Source organism: Chiloscyllium plagiosum, unplaced genomic scaffold, assembly GCF_037043375.1.
Source record: "Chiloscyllium plagiosum isolate Xiang-an unplaced genomic scaffold, Cpla_swu_hap1 HiC_scaffold_9, whole genome shotgun sequence".
Classification (NCBI taxonomy): domain Eukaryota; kingdom Metazoa; phylum Chordata; class Chondrichthyes; order Orectolobiformes; family Hemiscylliidae; genus Chiloscyllium; species Chiloscyllium plagiosum.
Window position 1 is genome coordinate 43,049,251 of NW_028270147.1, and position 18,888 is coordinate 43,068,138.

Genomic DNA, 18,888 nt, shown 5'->3' on the forward strand with positions numbered 1-18,888 from the left:
CATGGATTACACTTTTAAAGTTGTCTGTGATTAATTCTACTGCACACAGATGACTATTGAGAATTATTGTCTCCTCTGCATCCCAGCTTGCTGCCTGCAATTCTCACCACAGCAGTGGCTCCTGATAAGCCCCTTAGCTGTTAGTGAACAGACACCCAGGACTGACCGTATCTTAACTACTTTACCAACTAAGATGATCATCCTGACTGGTGAGTGACTGGGCCCCTGACCGATCTCTGTATACCTCATCAATGACTGACTGCGAATCCCCTGGGCTGGATCTACAGGATTGACCATGGCCCACCCCTCGGACTGGAATCCCAGGTGCTGACTGCATCAAGTGGCTGACAGACCATGTTCAAGCTCCTGGACTGAAATTGGATGCTGCTCTTGATTGACTGCGGCAGGAAGCCCTGGTTGATGAGACTTTACCTCAATGTGTTTGAGATCTACTGCCTTTTTGACTTTTGAGACATGGCCATTTGGCTGAAGCACATGAAATATGTTTGTGCAGAAGCTGCCGGCACATGGTGTTGGTGTGACATTGATGTAACACCGTGCAGTACAGCAATATTTCCACCTCCTTGACTGATCACAGCTGATGAGGCAGCATCCGAGGAGCAGGAGGGCTTATGTCGGAAACATTGAATCTCCTGCTCCTCGGATGCTGCCTGACCTGCTGTGCTTTTCCAGTGCCACACATTTTGATTCTGATCTCCAGCATCTGCAGTACTCACTTTCTCCTGATCAGAGCTGATCACAACTACGACAAGTTGCCTGCATTGTCTCTGCATTAGACAGCAAGGGAAGACAGAAGGGTTAAAGCCCAGGCTCATGGGAAAAGCACAAAAAAGGCAAAGCAAGACATGGCATAAATGCTGTGAGCATCCAAGTAGGCACAAATGAATGAACATTCAGGGAGCAAGTGAGGAGCACTGAGATTTCGCCTGGTCCAATCCATAAGCTAGTGCTTGTCTCTGCATGCAAAGTGGTCTGGCAGCAGCATTACAATGAAAGGTACCAATGCACTCCAAAGTGCCATCATGAAGTATAGCATTGTATTTTACAGGAATCAGAGATATTCTATGATGATAGGGTGGAGCTGGTGTGTGTTCAGTGCCAATATCAATAGATGGGAATGGTGGAGAGGAGTCGTTGCCCATGGTGTGTAACCTGAGATGTTGGGGAATGCTGACCAAAGTGAAGGCCCAGAGAAGCAAGCGATGAGCTGAAGTCACCAGGTTGTTGGAAAATGTTGCCATTAATTTCTCTTTAGAGCCTGGAAGAGTAGGAAACTACGTATGAATAAGGTGAGGATTGTTACAAATGAGATGGGAATGCAGCAAGTCTCATATTTCTTATTGGCAATCTCATTTGTCCAATCTTGCCATTTTTCCCCAACTGACTTCTATTGCCCATGTTATTAAGGAGCTGTGAAAATTCAGCTTTTTGTCTCAGTTGTCAAGAGAAAAGAAAAATTGTTCTCTAGTCCCCACCCTCTCATATTCTCTCATCTTCCCTCAGCCAGTTGCATGCCCCGCCAGCCGTCTCAGGCCACCTTTTGTCTTCTATCCACCACCCATGGTCTTTCCTAAAATCCTTTATAGTCAGTCCCAGAGGCCTCTATACCCTCCAATGCAATCTATTTCTCTCTCCCCAGCCCCTGCCACATGCCTTCCATGCCAATCTAGTATATACCATGGTAGACCATGTGATCCATGCTGAAATGAAACAAAATAAGGCTCTAGGTGTCTATTGATTACCTCATTATTTTAAAATAACCCTAAAAAATGAGAATTACCTTTAAATTCCTTCAATTACCTAAACTCTTATAAATGTAAGCATTTGTATACATAATCCTACATCAAAGAAGCTGACAATCAAACAGTGAACTTCAGGCACCCCACTGTGATAATGATCGTTTGTGAAATCAGTCATGCAGGAGAAAGTGAGGTCTGCAGATGCTGGAGATCAGAGCTGAAAATGTGTTGCTGGAAAAGCGCAGCAGGTCAAGCAGCATCCAGGGAACAGGAGAATCGACGTTTCGGGCATAAGCCCTTCTTCAGGATTCCTAGACCCATTCCCCTATCTAATATTTGCCCCTGACTAATACACTTAACCTACGCATCCCTATGGGCAATTCAGATGGTCAATTGACCTAACCTGCACATCTTTGAACTGTGGGAAGAAACTGGAGCACCCAGAGCAAATCCACACAGAGAAGGGAGAATGTGCAAACTCCGCACAGACAGTCGCCCGAGGCTGGAATCAAGCCCGGGTCCATGGCGCTGTGAGGCAACAGTGCTAACCACTGAGCTATCATGCCACCTAAAAACGCCAGCCAGAAAAGGGAGTTTATATCCTCTTCCAGAATAACACTCAACACTGGATACTCCCCCCCCCCCGCCAAGGATGCGTCTTCAGCCCCCGACAGTACTCCCTATTCACTTATGATTCTACAGCCAAATTCCAAGTGAACACCATCTACAAGTTTGCTGACGACACCACCGTAGTAGACGGATATCCAACAATGACAAGGCAGAATACAGAAAGGAGATAGAGGGCTTGGTGTCATGGTATAATGATAACGACCTCTCTCTCAATGTCGGCAAACTAAAGAACTGATCATTGACTTCCGAAAGGAAGGAGGAGAACACGTGCCCAGCTACATCAATGGAGCTGAGCTTGAGAGGGTGGAGAGCATCAAGTTCCTCAGAGTGACAACGGTCAAGAAGATGCAACGGTCAAGAAGGAACAACAATGTCTCTTCTTCCTCAGGCAGCTCAGGAGATTTAGCATGTCCATAAAAAGCTGAAAATGTGTTGCTGGAAAAGCGCAGCAGGTCAGGCAGCATCCAAGGAGCAGGAGAATCGACGTTTCGGGCATGAGCCCTTACCGTCGATTCTCCTGCTCCTTGGATGCTGCCTGACCTGCTGCGCTTTTCCAGCAACACATTTTCAGCTCTGATCTCCAGCATCTGCATCCTCACTTTCTCCATGTCCATAAAGACCCTCACCAACTTCAAAATTGAAAGCATACTGTCTGGGTGCATAACGACCTGGCATGGCAACTGCTCTGCCCAGGACTGTAAGACACTACAGGAGGTTGTGTTCATAGCCCAGACCATCACAGAAGCCAGCCTTCCATCCATGGACCCCATTTACATGGCTGCCAACATCATCAAAGACCCATTGCACCCCGGTAATGCTCTCCAACAAGCTCTTCCAACAGGCAGAAGATACAGAAGTTTGAACACATACACCAGCAGGGTCAGGAACAGCATCTTCCCGGCTGTTATTAGACTGATGAATGGACTCTCTAGCCTCAAATAATGGTAATCTTGCTAACGTTGCTCTCACCTAGCACCCGCCCAGAACATCTTTTCGATCTGTACATCCTTGCTTACTATGGTTTGCCTGTACTGCTCATAAACAAAGCTTTTTACTTTACTTCCATACATGTGATAATAAATCAATCACAGAGTGTGGCGTTGATGCCACAATCAAATCTTGACCTTATTGAATAGTGCAGCAGGCTTAAGGTGGGAAATGGCCTGTACTTGCTTCTAATGTGTATGCTCATATGGTTCCATATGCCACTTCACTGCTTGAAACACCTTACTGGATCACCTAATTTGTTGAGCTAAGAAAGGTCTCCGAGAACCAGGTTATTAATTGAATATGGCAGGCAACTCTGGAATGGGAGAAGTTCTGGGTGTGGCCCATGTGAAGGCCATGCATTCCCACTGGGTGAGGACAGCTGCTCTTTGAACAAAGCCTATGTAAACAGGTGTTCATAACAATTTCATGTTGTGGATTTGTTATGATCCTCATACATTCAATAGTTTAACAAACTCATGCAGTGGAAGAGAGGATCCACAAGAGCGGGACTATGGCTGCATAACAGCATAGGTTTCAAGATCACCAGTTGGGGAGAAAGATCAAGAGGAAGGCCATGCAGAGTGTGACCAAACTGTATCAGCCCATCCGCCTCAATACTTCTCCACCTATCCTTGACCTACCTGCTATCATTCTGGAGCTACCCTCCCTGTGCTTGTTCTCCTTTAACTTTCCTTCAGTGGTCCTTGAACTACCTTCTCACTCACTCAAACTGGATATACTTCTCTGACTATTGACCTGCCATTTACAATCCAGTTGTATCACTGAGACACAAATTTGTAATGATGGACCCTGTCCTATCAGCTGGGACCAGATTCCTTGCAGAAATTTCTTCTTCCCACCCTAGCCCCACACATACCAATATCTTGATGCACTGCCATTTGGGGAATCAATTATCTGACCCTCATCTTGTTGCAACAGGCACTCTAGCCTCTCCTGCTCCATCCCCCTGAGCTGCTGAGTTAGACAAAGAACGAAACTTTATTAAAACCTTCTTCAAAGTTTGAACAATCTCTCCAAGTTCACTCCACCTTTAAGCTGTCAGGAAACAGGAGGCATGCGTTTCCTGTGTGCCTTTGACTTAATCTTGAAGGTAGGATAAAATTCAGTGAAGTTTACATTTAATGAATATTCATATGATTCAAATGCATGACAAAAGGTTCGTGCCACCAGAGATGGCTGCTTCATAAAACACTGCTGACAAGTTTCTCAAATTAAACGTCGGGAAATTGAGATTTCTGCATTTACCTCATTAAGTCCACCCACCCATCTCATTTCTTTTTCTGACAGGCCCCATTAAATTCTGCCCCTTAAATTTTCAAATGTGATGGTTATTATCCATAGCAATGCTGCAGTTCAATGTAGGTGACCACATCCTCAGACATTGAACTCTCAGCTCGTCTCATTAAGACTTTAGCAAAATAACAAATGAAATCATGGTTCCATATGTCAGTTCACTGCTTGAACTGGTTTACTGGAGCTCATCACCTATTCCATTTAGAAGTGAAACGATTGGCTGATTTAGACAAGTTATTCTTCTCTTACATTGGAATCTGCTTTTTGGCTGATTAAATACCACGTATTGGTCCATGGATTTTATTATTTAAGTCAAGGGGACTTTAGATTTTGCTGCATTAGTCATTCAACCTTCAAACTACATCTCATCTGCCATCTACAGCTGAGTTAGCTGAATGCCAGCAATTGGGCTCTCTGATTAAATACAACATATAGTTTATCTACTATGGACACCTCTCTATCAGCTCGTTTTGAAAGAGGAAAAACAGATAAGAATAGCAATTTAGCACAAGGTGGCTTAGGTATCCAGGATGATCATGAGGTGATGTACTTAATATAAGCTCATTATGAAAAAATAATTACTGTGGAGCAAGTGGAGAAAGAGACCTGCTCCAACTAAAGACATAACAGAACAGTAGCCATCAGCTACTTGATATGAGCTGGTGAACCTAAAGTAGCTATTTTGTGTTGGCTACATGCTTACTGTGTAGTTTGTCATTTTTTAATGAAGTACCAAGCACAGTGTTGAAATATGTGTTTGGTGTGTATTTGAAAAGTAAGTCTGGGGATTGCTGTCCATTCTCACTCTAAGAGATCCAATAAACATATTGTTCAATGTTATTACGATGTTGTGAATACAAAGTGTAAAGTTAACGAGCTTGCTTACTTTGACAACTTGTTGGCTTTCAACAGATTCCTCCTGCATCATGATCTGATTTTCAGGTTCTGGCAACATCCATGCTTTCTGATACTTTCAGACTGCTCTCATGCTCCACCTCAGAAGGAATGATTCAATGCTCCAAATGAATGCCAGCCTCCTGTCCAATGTTCCAGCTTTTAGATGTTTCAGGTCAGGAATGTAAAAGAGATGGAGGAGGTGTTATTCATAAGGGGGAATATCAAAGCTGTACTGAGGGAGGACACCTTGGAGAGCATATCCAGGGAGGCCAAATGGGTGGAGCGCAAGACCAAGAAGGGTGCAATCACTTTGATGGGATTTTACTACAGGCCTCCCAATAGCCAGTGGGAGATAGACAAACAGATATAGGATACAGAGTAGCGGGGGAAGGGTGTTTTCTCTGACTGGAGATCTCTGACCAATGGTTTTCTTTCGGGATGAGTGCTGGGACCCCTGTTGTTTGTTATACATAGAAATGATTTGGAGGAGAATGTAAATGACCTGATTAGTAAGTTTGTAGACCACTCAATGATTGGGGGAGCTGCAGATGGTAAGGAAGATTGCCAGAGGATACAGCAGAATATAGATAGGCTGGAGACTTGGACAAAAAAATGGCAGATGGAGTTACATTTGGCCAAATGCAAGGTGATGTACTTTGGAAGATGTAACGCAGTGAAGTATACAGTAAATGGCCGAACCCTTAGAAACTTTAACATGCAGAGGAATGGAGGCGTACAGGTTAACAGTTCCCTGAAAGTGACAACACTAGTTGAAATGGTAGTCAAGAAGGCATACAGCATGCTTGCCTTCATTGATCGGAGCGTAGAGTATGAAAATTGGCAAGTCATATTGCAACTGTATATAACTTTAGTTAGGCTACGTTTGGAATATTGTATTTGGTTCTGGTTGCCACACTACCAGAAGGATGTGAAAGCTTTATCCAAATGTTGCCTGGTTTGGAGGTTACTAGCTATGAGGAGAAATTGGACAAACTTGGTTTGTTTTTAGTTTAACGTCAAAGAGGTGGGGTGATCTGATAGAAGTTTCCAAAATTATTAGAGGGGCATGGATAGAATGGATAGTCAGAGTCTTTATCCAAAGTTAGAAATATCAATTATTAGGGGACATAGGTTTAAAATAAAAGGGGATAAGCTTACAGGGGATGTGAGAAGCATGTTTTTTACAGAAGGTAGTAAATGCCTGGAATGTGCTGCCCGAGGAGATGGTGTATACAGTAGAAACATTTAAGCGGCACCTTTACAGATACACGGACAGGCATGGAATTGAGAGATACAGATCGCGTTGAGGTGAAAGCGTTTTAGTTTAGAAAGGCACCAGGTGTTGACACAGTCTTGGTGGGCTAGAGGGCCTATTTCTGGGATATCGTATTCTGTGTTCTTTGTTCCTGCTGCAGCTGAACATCCAAAACTGCAACTCTCATTGTAACCATCACTACTCTTCAATAGCATTATACCCTCATGGTGATGAACAAACCTTGAAAAGTTACTTGCAACAATAATCTCGTATATTAGTTTAAATAAGATGGCCTTTTTGAGATGAAAATTTAGCATCTAAAGAGCAGATCCTCCTGCCAGAGCACCAGGAATATGTTTACAACCATCTGGTTCAAGAATTCTATTATTTTTGTATGTCTTACCATTATTGCAGTAATCAACAGAAAATCCACATCTTCTTATGGTAAATCTGCAGCTTAAAGAATGACTTCTAAAGGGGCCCTGAAATGTCCAAATACTGTTGCAAATTCAACAGCTTTCCTTGTTGGAAAAGCTAATGAACAGTTCCCAGTCCCAGGAATCTCTCAAGGACCCACAGTGAAAGTCCCCTGACTTTCTTCTCCCATTACATTAGCACTTCATGGACCACTAGATTAGACATCATTAGACTGAGAACAAAATCTTTGCCATTACGATGGGAAGATGGAGTCAATGAATTTTCTGACTCAGCAGACTGGTTTCCTCTGGTAGACAGGCAGGAGGCTGGAAGAATACAGCAAGCCAGGCAGCATCAGGAGGTGGAGAAGTCGACGTTTCGGGTGTTAATTGGGAGTGAGTTTTGGGAAGTTGCAGATAAAGAGGGTGGCAGGGGAAGGGTGTTGAAGTGGGGATAGGTGAAGACAGGTAGAGGGTTGGTCAATGGGAGGAATGAATCTGGTTGGTGGCAGGGAGGAGTGGAAGGGAGGGGTTGCTGCCTTGCTTGCTGTGTTCTTCCAGCCTTCTGACTGTCTACTTTGGATTCCAGCATCTGCAGTTTTTTTGTCACTGTTGGTTTCCTCTGGTAGCATCCAGCCTGCCTTATTTTAGACATGTTGAGGTGGGATTGAATCAGATGTACTGCCTTCTGAGGTAGTTTGGAAATAACCACTCAACAAGTACCAAGTTGGACTAGTTAGAAGGCATCCTCATCCCTCACACCTCACTCACTCCCCATGACATCTCCTTGCCTTTTAGGATTAGAATTAGAATCCCTACTGTGTGGCAACAGGCTCTTCGGCCCAACAAGCCCACACCAACCCTTTGAAGAGTAACCCACACCAGACCCATTCCCTTACATTTACCCCAGATACCTAACCTACACATCCTTGGACACTGTGGGCGACTTGGCATGGCCAATTCAACTTACCTGCACATCTTTGGATTGTGGGAGGAAACCAGAGCACCCAAAACCCACGCAGACACAGGGAGATGCGCAAACTCCACATAGACAGTCGCCCTAGGCTGGAATTGAACTCAAGTCCCTGGTGCTGTGGGGCAGCAGTGCTAACCACTGAGCCACCATGCCGGCCCAAGGCTATCCTCAATCTTCCATGGTGACTCACCCAGCATGCATAATGGAACTAATGAGTCATATAATAACAATGGAAAGTTTTGAAATGCACTTACAATATCTCATTCAAAAATCTCCTTTGGAAAAAATCTGCCGCTCTTACAACCCTACACAATTAGACAAAGCCATTATTTTATCAATAAGGGAAGCTCTGCTTCAGTTTACACTTCTTAATGTTGTCCAAATAAACATACAAACCTCGAAGGAAACAGTCATTAGCTTATAACTTATTTCCATCAATAAATTTCCCATAATTAACATCCTGAGGTTTACCATTGACTAGAAACTCAACTGGCATTACAACACAAACACAGTGGCTAGGAATACTGCAGCGACTAACTCACCTCCTGACTCCCCAAAGCCTGTTCACCATCGACCAGGCACAAGTGTGATGGAAGACTTCTCACCTGCCTGGATGGGTGCAACTTCAACAACACTCAAGAAGTTTGACACCATCCAGGACAAAGCAACCTGCTTGAGTGGCACCATATCCATAAATATCCACTCCCTCCACAATTGATAACCAGGAGAATTAGTGTGCATAATCTACCAGATACACTGCAGAAGTTCACCAAAAATCCTTAGACAGCCCAAACTAGACTTGCAAACCCACAGCCACTTCTTCTAGTAGGACAAGTGCAACAGATACAATAGGGACACTGCCATCTTCAAGTTCATCCCCAATTCACTCACTATTCCTTCATTGTTGTAGGGTCAAAATCCTGAAATTCTGTCCCTAAGAACATTATGGGTCAATCTACACACATGGACTGTAATGGTTCAAGAAGGCAGCTCACCACCACCTTCTTGAGGGTAACTAGGCATGGGCAGTATTATTAAAAGTAGCCTGTTAAAAATGTCTATCAATCAAAGAAAACAATCTTCTTCCACGTGACAAAACTACACCCTAATAAGCTATCAATCAAACTGGACATTGTATTAATAGAAATAGACAGTACAATTATGCATAAATGCTTGGTTGAGCTGCAAGATTAATTAATGGATAATCTCATCTGAATTTTATCTGATTATATTTTTATGCGGTTATAAAATCAGCAGTTGTAACCGAAACACATTTATGAATAGTTGTGTTTTTAAGGGTCGTTGTTATTATATGGTTCAATGGTCTTACAGTATGCATTGACATGGAAGATGTGGAGGAAAGGGGAGGGGATATGGAAAACATGGAGGCATGATATGACCTTTTAAACACACTTTTCAAAAAGTTTACAAACCAGGCTTTGGTCTGGGGGGCTGTGAACCACTTATCCTCAAGAAGCTGGCCTCAGCTCTCTAAAAGTTGCAAGGGAGTATGAGCTACCTACTTTGCGCTGGAACAGACCACATCAAAAATCGGACCCAACACCAGCAGCAATTACAAGTACCAGGAATGGGAGATTGGGTCCCGCCTTGGCGTCAGCCCAGCTATATAAAAATCTAGCCTTAAGCACTTAATGTCACAAAGGGTAGTAAACAGAAAGAAATGTAAAACATACTACATCCTAAGTACAAGAAACTAGACGAGGCTGTAAAAATATTGGTGCTCATATTTCCAATAAGAGACATTGTTTTAAACTGAAGCAATTGTTCATTGATGTGGCTGGGAATAGTCGGCTTTAGCTCAAAATGTGTCTGAATGTCTGACTCGGTGGCAACCTGATCCAGAATGTTTCTACAAATTCCTGTGAAGTAAAATGATGTTTATTGTTTATCTCAAGCAAGAAAAGGTTACATGTTCACTAACTGTGTCACTTGCTTTGCGGCACCTTCCTTTACTCCAGCTTCTTTTCATTCTGATCCTCACCTCAATACAAGCTAGTGGAATCTGTAAAGAAATAACAATGTGTGTTTAACTATGTATCTCTGAGGTGGTAACTCCAAATCGATTTTGACAAATGTATACAAAATGATTGTTCCATTTCTTGTTAAATAGAAATGCCACCATTATCTCAAGCCAAAACTACTCCCAGTGACCTCTTTTCTACATGATTTTTCATCTCTTTTCAACCCATAAAACTTCTACATTCTGGGTTTCTGAAGCTGAGTCATCCCCTCTATTGTGCTGATACCAACATGAATTAACAAAGCCAACTTTCCACCTTTTCCTAGTTTCTTGCCTTTCCTAAATATAATGAACCGTTCAACATTTAGTTCCCAATCTATGTCATGTACAGTCATATCTTTGTCAAATACTATCATTTCTTTCTATTTGTGCTATTAGTTGATCTGCTTTGTTTCAAGTACTGTATGAATTGAGCCACAGAGCATTTAGTTTTATTCTTTTATATTAATTTTGTAATCTCTAGCCTTATCTGTTGATTTACTCTTCAATTTCTTTCCCTTCCTGTCATGGTCAGTTTATCATTTCCTATATAATTACCTTTTCCTGTTGCCTTGTCTCTACTCTTTGATTTACCACACACTCTCTAGTGAGATTCGAACCCACAATTTTTTGACTCAGAGACAAGACAATGACTGACATCTTCAAAGTATTTAAGGGACTAAAGAGAATCTCTGTATAAGAAATTGGTGAGGAGTTATTTATATTAATTTGTGTGAATACTAATATCAGAAAAAAGACACCATTGCAGAAAGACTTTATTTTTATATACTTACTTTAAACTGAAAATCCTTTGGTTTTCACAAAATTTTCAAGCTAGTTTAATCACCAAAATGTTCAAGCAACTATCCATCAAAGACCAATGCGTGACAAGATACAATGAACTATGCACACTTACCACCAGCTGGGAGCTCTATATCATGTTTCAGGGACAGCAATGAAAAGACAGATATACTATTGTGTACCAGAAGAAAATACTTATTAAAAATCAAAGTAAAGTACAATATTCAGTCATTGTGGATATATTTATGTTACCCCTGTAGTCAATTTGTATAAAGGGTTCATCACTTTGATGATTAAATGAAAGAGAAACAGTATCTTGGTTTTTCAAAGGAAGAAATAGTGACCTTTGATTTCTATTTTATGTTTGATACAAAACTCAAGTTCATTGACAAAAAGAATGAATACTCATCCCCTTTGGATTTTAAACATTCTCTTTGATACTCAATAACACAAAGGCATGCAGAAAGCTCTTATAATTTTATGTATTAACTAAAAGACCGATCTGAAAATGTATTGCAATTGCCCAAACAGCAGGTTGTAATTTATGATTTGGAGATGCCGGTGTTGGACTGGGGTGTACAAAGTTAAAAATCACACAACACCAGGTTATAGTCCCACAGGTTTAATTGGAAGCACACTAGCTTTCGGAGCGACGCTCCTTCATCAGGTGGTAGCGTCGCTCCGAAAGCTAGTGTGCTTCCAATTAAACCTGTGGGACTATAACCTGGTGTTGTGTGGTTGTAATTTAAGTAGCCAATTTACATGATGTGTGCATGTTAAAATAAATGCTAACTTAAAATAAATAATGATAAACTGAATAAAAGCTTGTTAATTTATATGAATACGCATCAGTTATTGCTAAACCTATTGCTAAAAACACATAATAAATGAGATTATTGATTTCAATTTTAATAGGAAAGCAGAAATATCTATTCAATTTACAGTGCTGAAAATTTTATACTTTCAGCAGATGGTGCAGCTTAGGCTGTATTTACATGAGAAATTCAACATCAGTGGGAAATGGCTTAGGTTTTGTAATGAAACTAAACACAGATAGTGCAAATTGGGTGACAAGGCTTGTACTAAAGTGTCAGAGTCATATAGTATGGAAACAGACTCTTTGATCCAACCAATCCACACTAACCATGTTCCCAAACTAAACTAGTCCCACTTGCCTGTGTTTGGCCCACATTCCCCAAACCTCTCCTATTCATGTACTTATCTAAATATCTTTTAAATGTTGTAACTGTATCCACCACTTCCTCTGGCAGTACATTCCACACACGAACCACTCTCTGTGTAAAAATGTTGCCCCTCATACCCTTTTAAATATTTTTCTTCTCACCTTAAGAACATGCCCCCTAGTTCTGAATTCCCCTACCTTAGGGAAACGGCCTTACCTATACCCCTCATGGTTTTATAAACTTCTATCAGGTCACCCCTCCACCTCCTATGCTGCAGTGAAAAAAGTCCCAGCTTACCTCGCCTATTTTTATTACTGTTAATCCCTCAACACCTCTAAAAAAAATGTTTTCCATTTAAATCTTAAATTTAAACCTTGTGTGTGATCTTTTCCAACTTTACCTTATCCCTCCCTTAGTCCCCAAACTCTTTATTGCTCTAATTCTGACATCTAGTACATTCTTATTTTGCCTTCATTCCCCACTGCTGGTTTCACCTACAGCTGCCTAAACCCTAAACCTTGGAATTCTTTCTCTAAAGCCCCTCTGCTTTTTGATTTCTCTTTCATCTTTTAAGACCCACAGTAAAAACACTTTTCTGAACACTTTGCCATCCTTTTCTAATCTGATTAAATGTGTGTAAGCAGAGTCTTCCTTAAGATTACTATATAGATACAATAACAGTACTGTCAGGAGTAGAAAAATTGCTTTGCACTTAAACTTCAGTGGCATTACAAATTCACCCATCGACTTAAAAAATTATATTTTTCCCACAACCTAATTTTTCTGAGCAGTATGTGTATAACTTTTCTCAGAATCTAATATAGCTTTTTACAGCTCAATCAACCTATTTGGATTTCTTATGATGTAACTTCAGGGCAAGTGGGACTTAAATCTTAAGGCCCAGTGGTAGGGCACTACCCCTGCAGAATGAGAGCACTAAATAAATACAGGGGAACTCAAACCAACAATCTCTGATAATGTTAAGATATACACCAGAGTCAGTTACCTTAGCAATTAGACCATAACCCCACCACACTTAAAGATTACTCAAAGGTGAGTCTCAATTCAGTTGCTTGATTATTTCATACTAACCTTCTATTTTCCTCAATTCTTGGAATTGAAAATTCTATAACTTAAATTCTGTAAATTAAACATTGGTGTTGCCAATTATGCTAAACAATCCAGCTAAGATACGATTTAATAAACGATATTAATGATAAATATAAATTGATGTTATCAGAAAAACCTTCATTTTACTTAATATCCAATTTGATTTCAATGGCTGACAGGACGGTGTGAAGCAATATCAAGGAAGGTGAACAAAAATAATGTCAGCAGAGAGAAAGGGCCATCAACACAAATGGCCTCTTTAAGCACTGGGAATGCCTGTGGGTGTCTGTCAGTTAAGGGAAGCTCTAGCTGTTACTGAGGTTTGGGGGGTGGACAGAATAATGGATATGTCAGGTTAGGCCCAAGCTTCCTTGTGAGATTCAAAAGAGCATGAAGTACTCTGACCTCTAGCTTACATGGAACGCCAAAAAGTTAAAATTTACCTTCTGTATCTGTTAGCCTTAAAAAAAAGGTCACAGGAAGTTTAGCCTGATGGAACAGCCAACACTGACCTCACCCATCATTTAGGTGTCAATCTGACATTACACATGATGACATCAATTTGCATGCACTAAACAAGAATCATATTTCTATCCTGTTCAAAACATTGTTTAATATGGGAAAGGAAGCAAGGCTGGCAGGGTTTGAGTCTCTAGATATTTTGCTTGCTTCACTTGCCTCTGCCAGGCTGCACAGTTAAAACTGGAGAATAGGAGATCCACCATTTGATGTCGTTCACTATAAAAAAATGAAATCCTTTCAGTGGGTTTGGTGCAACTTTAAAATTATTAACAATATGAATAATTTTCTATTCTTTCAAATATAGTTTGTAAAACTCATTTCTCATTCTATGCAGTTGGAATCATGGCTTTTCTCCATGGAGTCAAGAGAGTGAAAGATTAATTTTCAAGATTGATCAGTTGGACATAAGGAATTGGATCAAACACTTGAATGCTGAAACACTGCTTTAGCAAGCTCATTAAAAACATGATCTATGTTGGAAATTTAAATCACTAGCTTTTTAAGAAAAAAATAGTTCCAGTTCCTTCATAATCTGAGCCCACGGAAAATTAGGAATAAAGACTGAGTTCTCTCTTTCTCAAGCAACTGGGCAGTCTTTCAAACTGGTCTTGAAATAATGGGAAAAGGCAGAAGGGAGAATCTTTGGAAAAAGTACTGTCTATGTACAGTCTTAGTGAATTGCTGACACCTTTCTGGAACTATTAAAAGTCACACAAGAATAAGAGAAAACAAAGAGGTGAGGAGGGAAACTTTGACTTTGAGTAATAGTGTAAATTGGGTAAGAGCAAATAAGCAGCCTACTTTTACTAATGCTTTTCTTTTGGCTCCATAACATGTTTATACTCAATTAAGTGCAGCACAGCGGCTCAGTGGTTATTACTGTTGCCTCACAGTGCACGGGACCCAGGTTTGATTCCACCCTTGGGCGACTGTTTGTGTGGAGTTTGCACATTCTCTCCATGTCTGCATGGGTTTCTTCCACATGCTCTTGTCTCCTCCCACAGAACAAAAATGTGCAAGTTCAGTGGATTGGCCATGCTAAATGCCCATAGTGTCCAGGGATGTACAGGCTGGGTGGATTAGCCATGGTAAATGCAGGGTGACAGCGATAGAGTAGGGGTGGGATGCTCATCAGAGAGTCAGTGTGGACTTAATGGGCTAAATGGCCTGCTGTAGCGATTCCATACTGAAGTGATCATTATTAATATGTAATCCTTCACAACTAGTTCTAGCAAAATACTAAGAGCCAGGGGCATTACAGTTGAGATTGATTCTGTGCTCCCCAGTGTCCACATGTGTACATGTCCAGCAGGAGTTGCTGCTAGCTCACAGAAGTAATAACGCTGGTCCCCACCAACCCAGGAAGCCTGATTAAATTTGCAGCAGTTAGCATTAGTGTGGGTAAAGTTGCTTTGTTTTTGCAAATGTGAGATTATAATGGAGGGTTAAAAAGATGTGAATCCGAACAAAACAAAATTATTTATTTTCCAAAGGCTTCAAGTGGATAAAAAATCCAATGCAACTTTCTTCCTGCCATCCTCTGTGATGCCTCTTTCACTGCCACAAGTTGGCACTGTCACGGAAAGTCCAGCTATTTAAAGCGGGAGGATTTCTTTTCACTTTTTACAAAGAGAAGACGAATAAAAGGAAGCTTGTAAGTAAAGAGAATAAATTACAGAAATTATGTAAGAGGGACTTGAAAATATTGATTTTCTTATATGTTTTCATTTGAGGGATAATATTGTAATCATTGTTTAGCATTTGCATATCAGGCCTTTCTTAGGTTCTGTCTCTGATTTTTATGTTTTCATTATCATTAATATGAATAATTTTTGTGGCATATTGCTAAAAATAACTTCGCGTCTAAGAAACTGTTGCTAAATCAGCTTTTACTTCAAATTAAACCACTTCTATTTGTTTAACATGTATTCTTTGACCTCAACTGATGTCATTAGTAGACAAGTCATTCCTAGATTGAATTCTGGCTTCATAGATCTTATTTTGCTACTATTTTCCTTTTGGCTACAACAAGGCGATATCTCACTGAAACAAAAGGATACAAGGCTGTGGAGTTGCAGAGTGTGGTTCATCTCCAATCTTCTTGACTCTTGGCCAGCCATCTCTCAAATGAGATTGCAGAAATATTCTTGCTAACAGCAAGGGAAAAGGATGCAAAATCTGTGAAAATTAAGAAAAATAAGGACAATGTAAAATTCAATGTATGGTACAGCAGTAACCTGTACATATTAGTCATCATGGACAAAGAAAAGGCTGAAAATCTCGAAGAGTTCCTGCCTCCAGATCTGGAAGTGAAAGAGATGAAGTAAGTATCTAAAATCTCTGATATTATTTAGAATTTATTGAATTAAAAAGAAGACTACAATGTTGCAGATTTGGTTTTAACAATGAAACAGAAGTTGATTACTCAAAAGAAATGAAGATAATATCTGGAATAAATCAAACTATTTGCACACAACACGTATCCAAAGATTTTGAAATACATGACAAAAATAAAATCCAATTAACCCCAACAGCAAACACTGGAGAGAATGCCCTTCTCTATCTAGGTTTGACTTCACTATGGCTTCAATTCCCAGTCATAAGAATCTGATAACCTCCCGCTGATTGGTCATTTAAGTGAGCATAAAATTTCTCAGCTTCCAATAGACCCTTCGATGTTTTAACCATATAATCTGGTCAGGAACTTTTAAACCAAACTCCATATACAGAGGCAACTTAGTTTTAACAATTCAAACTATTTTCTCAACTTCTCTGCATTACAGATCCAGTTTCAGCTAAGAACCCTGCAAAGGTACGCAAACCAAAACTAAAACCAAACCAATTTGTCCCAAGCTATGGATTTCTCCTTTAAGTTCAAAAAAAAATTCCACAATCATCTCTCTAAAAACCTAATGCACTCCTTTGTGACTGTGTATGTTCATAGTTTCCCAAAGGAAACAAATTACCATTAAGCACCAAAACTATCCCTCTTGGATTATATTATTAAAAGACATCACTATGGCTACAAAATTACTAACAAGTTAATCATTTAAGGCCCTTCAAACCCAAAACACCCATTTGCCACTAGTTCAAATTCAAAAATCCAAACTCAAAAACAAGTTTTCGCAATTAGTGATATTGCAATATATATAAATCACATACCTTACCTCGCACATGAAATAGAAATTTTCAATGTGTTGCAATAAGATTGAGTTAATTTAATGTAATTCACAGTAAAGCAAGAAGTGTTTATGTCAATTTCCATGGACTATTCCACTTTTTAAATTCATTCATGGGTGTGAATATTACAGGCATTTGTTGTTCATCCTTAATTGGCTTTGAGAATGAAGGGGATAAAATTAAATGTGACTGTCCCAAGATAGATACAGCTGAGTAAAGTTATTTATCCATAGAGTTCCCACAATTGTCCGCCTTTAAAATCCAACTATAGGTTAAATTACTCCAGAAATTTTGCTTCCACTGCATTACCTTGAAATCATGAGTTGGTCACTCATTATATGAAGAGCTTTCAGATATTAAGTGTAAATATGCTTCTTTGTAGCTTGAAACTATTTCATCTGGTCCATTTAATATTGTGCACTAATACTGTATAGTTATAGGTTATTTGGCAAACCAGGCTATGTAATTATTTTCTCAACAAGAGCCACAATTCCACACTCTTGCTCACACCCATAGCCGTATTCAGTTTGAAAGGTGTTATTAATCTTTTTTACTGAGCCTTGTAAACCTCCATAACTTAAAGTCATGGTTGGCTCCATTCAATAAAAATCTGCATTTTCAATATTTCATTTGCCTCAATCTCTACTCAATTAGAATCAAGATAATTTTTGCTAATATTAATTGCCAAAAAAAACACATGTTGTGTAAGTTATGAATGAAGATTGACATTAAAACAAAATAAAAATCATAATGGTCCTGAGGTTGAGAATTCTGTTCCAATAAAATCAAATATGCCACCATAACCAAACCTAAGACTTGACTGGATTTATTTAATCTACTGTGAGAAAGTTTTACATCAATATTTCCAGATCTTCAAATGTGCCAGCATCCCTGAAAAGGTCTCCAAAGAAGAATTCATGCTTCAGTTAGGAGATAGATAAGGTTCAAAAACAACCTATAGGTTCATTTCCAAAAGATACATTTTCTAGTCATTCAACTCTAGAAGAAAAACAATTTTTATAGATGCATCATCAAGAGCATTCTGTCTGGATGTATCACTATCTGGTATGGCAACTGTACTATTCAAGATCAGACACATTTACAGAGAGTGGTGAACTTAGCCCAGACAATCACAAAGGTCAACCTCCCATCTATAGAATCCATTTACTAGACCCACTGTCAAGAAAAGGCCGGCAGCATTCTCAAAGATCCATCCCACCCTGGCAGTGTTTTTCTACAACCTCTACCACTGGGAAGAAGGTACAGAAGCCCGAACACATGCACCAGCCGGTTTTGCAACAGTTTCTACTCTACTGTGGTTAGAAGACTGAATGGACTAACAACTCTTAACCTTCGCCTGTACCTATGCTTTGGTTTTTGTCGCTGTTTACCTAATATTTACTTATCTGTGCGACTTAATTCTGTGATCTGCCTGTATTGCTCGCAAGACAAAGCTTTTCACTGTGCCTCGGTACACGTGACAATAAATTCAATTCAATTCAATTCAATTCAATTCAAATTCAATTCAGTTCAATTCAATTCAATTCAATACCCACCTACACTAGAAGTGTATAATGATATGTCTGAGCAGGTTGATTAAAAATAGCTGTGAGAATCAAAGGTGCAGTAGTATGTGCTTGTTTTAATTACTTATAATGGCACACCAGATTGCCTCACAGTTATTTTTCCATCTGCTCGTGTGAGAGCATTGACAGGTTGGGCAGCGATAGCTTTTATTTGATAGTTTTGGCACTGCCAATGCCCACCCTATTCTGATACATATTGCCGCATGGCAGCCAGAGCACTCTGTAACTTCAGGTGAGAGTAGGTGCA

The 18,888-nt window shown here is 40.0% G+C and overlaps 1 protein-coding gene across 1 annotated transcript in view; it reads left to right on the forward strand.

Annotated features, from left to right (window-relative positions):
• Positions 1–16,202, forward strand: part of LOC122554719 (large ribosomal subunit protein eL38-like) — a 71,097-nt gene extending 54,895 nt beyond the window's left edge. The window contains exon 2 of the mRNA XM_087990320.1: positions 15,992–16,202. Within this exon, the coding sequence (XP_087846446.1) occupies positions 15,992–16,202 (211 nt within the window). The remainder of the gene's footprint in view (positions 1–15,991) is intronic.
• Positions 16,203–18,888: the final 2,686 nt, after the last annotated feature.